General features: G+C 33.1%; 1 protein-coding gene across 1 annotated transcript; it reads right to left on the bottom strand.

Moving 5' to 3' along the window:
* Positions 1-459: 459 nt before the first annotated feature.
* On the bottom strand, positions 460-4,361 carry LOC125877076 (endoglucanase 11). Its single transcript, XM_049558390.1, has 5 exons — positions 4,060-4,361; positions 3,762-3,974; positions 3,256-3,456; positions 2,916-3,170; positions 460-1,125 (listed from the first exon to the last, which is right to left on the bottom strand). The coding sequence occupies exons 1-5, from the start codon at positions 4,264-4,266 to the stop codon at positions 487-489; spliced, it is 1,515 nt and encodes a 504-aa protein (XP_049414347.1). The 5' UTR covers positions 4,267-4,361; the 3' UTR covers positions 460-486.
* Positions 4,362-4,913: the final 552 nt, after the last annotated feature.

The raw sequence follows: 4,913 nt of genomic DNA, 5'->3' as shown, positions 1-4,913 counted from the left end.
GGTAGAGGGTTATTAAGTGGATTCGACTTTAGATTAAGATTTAACTAGCTTGGGTTAATTATAAATCACACTAATAAAATCATGTCACGTAATAAACGAAACTTTTAATTATATTTTTAAATGTGACTGTAAAAATAAAGGTACTTTAAGGCCAATATGGTGACATCGGGGTCAGTTTAAAGCCGAAAAGTTCAATTTTGTATCAAGCTCGATAGTTTAAGAATATTTTAGACCATTTTTAGTATTGAAATAAACAAGATGAAAATAATGCATGGATTTAATACATAAGTCTCTTACTTGCATATCACATATTCACAATTGGGGTTCCATTACACAAGATGTGATATCATATGGAGGCTGTTGCCAAATTTAGCCACCACAAGAAAACCCAAAAAAAAAACACATATAATTCAAAAAAAAAAAAAAGAAGATAAGTAAACATATTCTATGACTATATTATTTTTGTATAATACATTTTAATTTTTTTTAGAAAGATGCAATTAATGGTGAACTCAAAAAATTCAACTTAGCAAAAATACCCACAAGAGGTGCTGTATTATATGTACAAGCCTCTGTTTGCACATAATTTGCTCTGTCATCATTAAACTCATCTTGATTATCAGGCCCACCAACAATTGCCCCAATTAAAACATTTGGGTTTGGCCCATTTTTGTTGTACCAATAATCATACCCTTGTGTACATCCAATAAAGCCCTTGTTCTCTCTATAAGACACAATTGAAGCCCCTCTATGGTGTACTCTTTTTGGATAATTTGGGCCAAACCCCACAAGATAACTCATGTTTTTTGGGTTTGAGCCCAAGATGTAGTCCACTTGGGATTTAGCAAAATTGAATAGTTCTTCATGATCAACTATTCCTCCATGACAGACGATTTTTTGGTCAAAATTTTTAAGGAAATCTGAGTAGAATGTGAGGAGGAAGGCCGCGGTCGATACGTACTGCATGTTGTTCCATTGACGGACGTATAGTAGTCCACCTGGGGTGCGATCAACGTTGGTGGTACCGTTGTTTTTGTTGAGACATGAACATATGTAGTGTTCAGCTTTCGAACGATATTGTTCTTGTATGTAGCTGTGTTTCTTGTGTTTTGTCTCCTGTAGTATCTGCATTGAGAATTTTATATAATTACGTCTCACTCTCAAATAAGTTAAGAAAAAAATACTATCAAAATATTGTAAGTATGGGTCATGTGCTGCTAGTCAGTGGGTTGTCAAATCAATTTATTAGTTATGTCCATAATACCATTTCTTGAAGGGATGGGGATTTTTATCATGCTAAAAAAGAATGTTCCACTAAATTTTGAATTTAATTATGTATAAAAAACACTTTGTGATTTATTATTTTTTATTACATCAAATATAAAGATACATGCAATATTTATTTAGTAGTAGGAAACTTCAGGAAGTGGAGACAAAGTGGGGCAAATCTGTTTATAATTTTTCAAAATTTTCAAGTTGGGTAGATGGAAATTCAATGTTGTGGGAACTCAAACCAGCAGTGTTTTTTTTTTCACCATAAATATTACATCACATCATATGCAAGAAAAAATTATTAAAATACTTAAGCCCAATTATCGTAAATATGTCCTCCGTCCAAATTTATATTGATATTTGACTTAACACAAAGTTTAAAAAGAAAGAATATTGAAATTTATGGTGTATAATACTCCTTGACCAAATTTTTTTTCCTTGACCATTTCATTAGGGATGAAAAAAGGAATTTTATTGTTAAATTATCTCCAATTATGAAAGTTGACTTTTGCTAAGGATGGACTAAAAAAGAAAGCACATAAATTAGAACTGACAAAGTATCATAATTAGAGTTATAGTCCAATTATGATTACAATTTCATTTTCTATCACTAAAATGCATATTACTATTTCACAAAAAAGTTCTTCCTATTTCTCTACTTTTTGTTCTCAATATTCATAACTAGTGTCTTGTCACACTAGCTCACTTATACAACTTGCTATACTTATCATGCATTTACATTACCATCTGAGCTTCGCTATTGTTCCGCCCAAATCGACTCAATAAAGAAATTAAATAAGAGTATGGAATAGCTAGTACAAATATGAGGTAATTCATCCACTTTTTCTTCTTTTTCCTATTTTTGCTTTAACCATCTGATTTGAAGATCCCTACATTAAAGGCACTGTCAAATGACCTATGAATATGCATGTGACATTGTTCTCCAAGGCCCCAATCTATGTCTTTATCCACCACATATATTTAGTCCTTCATTTATTATGATACCTTAATTTGCATTCACTTCACATAGCTTTCTATCAACTTTAATTAATACTACATATCAACGACGATCGTGGGGAGTAATAAGTACTCCTTCATCCTTAATCAAAGATTTTGGATTCGAGTCACTTTGGGTACAAGTCGCCATTTTGTTAGGAAGCGTTTTACCCCTGGGACTTCCTGACGCAATTTCAAAATTAGTCGAGTTTCAATGTGAATATCAAAACACCGACCAGGTGGGGGGAAAAACTTTATTACTACACATAACACACTTCAATTAGTTTTCCATAAAGTTAAAAAGCATATCCCACCTAGAAGTAAAAGTATTATTCCACATTTGACTCCTAACAAAAAGCAACCAAATGAGATTTGACACAATCACTCTTTTACTTTAAAAAGTGTATACATTCTCTTTTACATTTTCTTTATAGAATACACGTTTTATAAGATTTTGAAATTGAAATATTGGAAGCTAATGCAGTACACAAAACATGCTGGCCCAACAAATTCAAACATTTGAAAATGAACTCTAGTCTAGTGCAAAAGAGATGAAAAAAGACTATTCACAATATTTCATCAAGACTCGACACGAACGCATAATAATATTTATAAAAAGTTGGAACAGAACAGTTAGTGTCGGTTACCTTGGAAGCAATAATTTGTAGACCAGCAAATTTAACATCCCAACTGAACTCAGTAATAGCCCAACCAATACCTCCAAATGAATTTGCCTTGTTAATTACATACTCCAAATAATCTTCTTTGTCGGTGGCTTTGTATAGCCATAATGCTGCCCACAACAACTCATCTTCGTACCCACTCACTGATGCATAATAGTTTTTCACTACTCCCACACTTTTGTCATATTTTCCTCTGTACTTGTCACCAAACTCAAACAACTGCACCCATGTTCATTAATTAATGCCCATTCATCGATCGGTCGGTCAGTATATATAACTTAAATTCATTATTCAATAATATTACCTGTTGGGCATGGTGCAATAGTAAGTGAGAGTAATGCGGATTACTTTTCCTAAACACAATAGACGCGGCTGCCATCGCGGCAGCTGTCTCCCCGGCTAAGTCAGAGCCGGGGTTATTCTCGTCGATCTTGAATGATCGACGAGAAGTTGTCATGTCCTCCGGACGTTGCCAACAGTAATGATCAGTATCTCCATCTCCAACCTAAATATCACAAATTTTTAATTTATCCAAAATAACAAAAAAAAAAACCCATATGTTTAGGTATAAATTGTGTTTAATTTCATACCTCAGCCCATAAGACATTTGGACTAGTATGTGCTTTGATGAAATAATCAGTACCCCATTTGATAGCTTCAAAAGCATGTTCAATTTCTCCTACATAAGAAATCTCTTCACCATATTCAATAACACTCCATGACAACATTNACCTAAATAGCACAGATTTTTAATTTTATCCAAAAAAAAATTAAAAAATGCTTAGGTATAAATTGTGTTTAATTTCATACCTCAGCCCATAATACATTTGGACTAGTATGTGCTTTGATGAAATAATCAGTACCCCATTTGATAGCTTCAAAAGCATGTTCAATTTCTCCTACATAAGAAATCTCTTCACCATATTCAATAACACTCCATGACAACATTGTTACTGTAAATGCCATTGGTAGACCAAATTTCACATGGTCACCAGCATCATAGTAACCTCCAACTAAATCCACCTACATTGTTAATTTCAAATATAAAAAATCATTAATTTCTCCGAATAACATCAAGTTTATATCAAAATCAAATGTTTATACTTACTCCTTCTTCTAAACCATCAGTTAAACCAGAATGGTCGCGCCAAGTGACACGTTGATTGTAAGGTAATCGACCGGACCTTTGAGCTTCAAAGTAAAGGAGACTCTTGGAAAGAGCATCTGCATAATCAAAAGCTATAGCAGAAGAGGAGAAAATGGTGGAGAGTGATAGAAGAAGAAGAGAAAAATGGTGCAAAAAAGAACTCTTCATGATGGAAATTGAATTTTTTCTTTGTTTGTTTGTTTGTTTCTCCTTCTACTGTCACTCCTAAAGAGGTTTTAGGAGTGAAGAAAAAGGAGAAGTTAATGAACAAAAGTGTGCTCTGTTTTTAGTCTAGTGGGGGGAATATGTAGATGTGTGTGTAGTCTAGTATGTCACTTTCCTTTAAGTGAAATGAAAATTCTTGTTGGGGGTTGTGGGGGTTTGGGGGGAGGGAGGGTGTAATGGTTAAAATTATAAAATTGTAACGGTTTGTTACTTGAATTTGTTGGTTTTGAAAATGGAGGCTACAATATTTATTATCCCCATGTTTTATTTTTCTACGTTTATGATCCACATGTCACTCTTTATTTTCAGTCCATTTTGAAAATAATGTCTTTTTGATAATTTTTTAATATAAACTTGTACCAATGAATACATGTAGATTATATTCACCCCTACTTCTGTTATCTTTGATGTAGACCTAGTCAGGATGAGTCTTGTACCAGTTGATTAGATTCAGTGAAGTTCTCTCTTTTAGAGTTGTGGTGAGATCTTGATTTTCGGATAGTCATTAATCTCCATCTATCATTTAAAGTCTTTAACTTTCTTTTCTGAGACTTGAGATGTATTTAGATTCTAGGAATGTATTAGATGTT

This window comes from Solanum stenotomum, chromosome 9, assembly GCF_019186545.1.
Source record: "Solanum stenotomum isolate F172 chromosome 9, ASM1918654v1, whole genome shotgun sequence".
NCBI lineage: Eukaryota > Viridiplantae > Streptophyta > Magnoliopsida > Solanales > Solanaceae > Solanum > Solanum stenotomum.
This window is presented reverse-complemented; position numbering and strand designations above follow the sequence as displayed.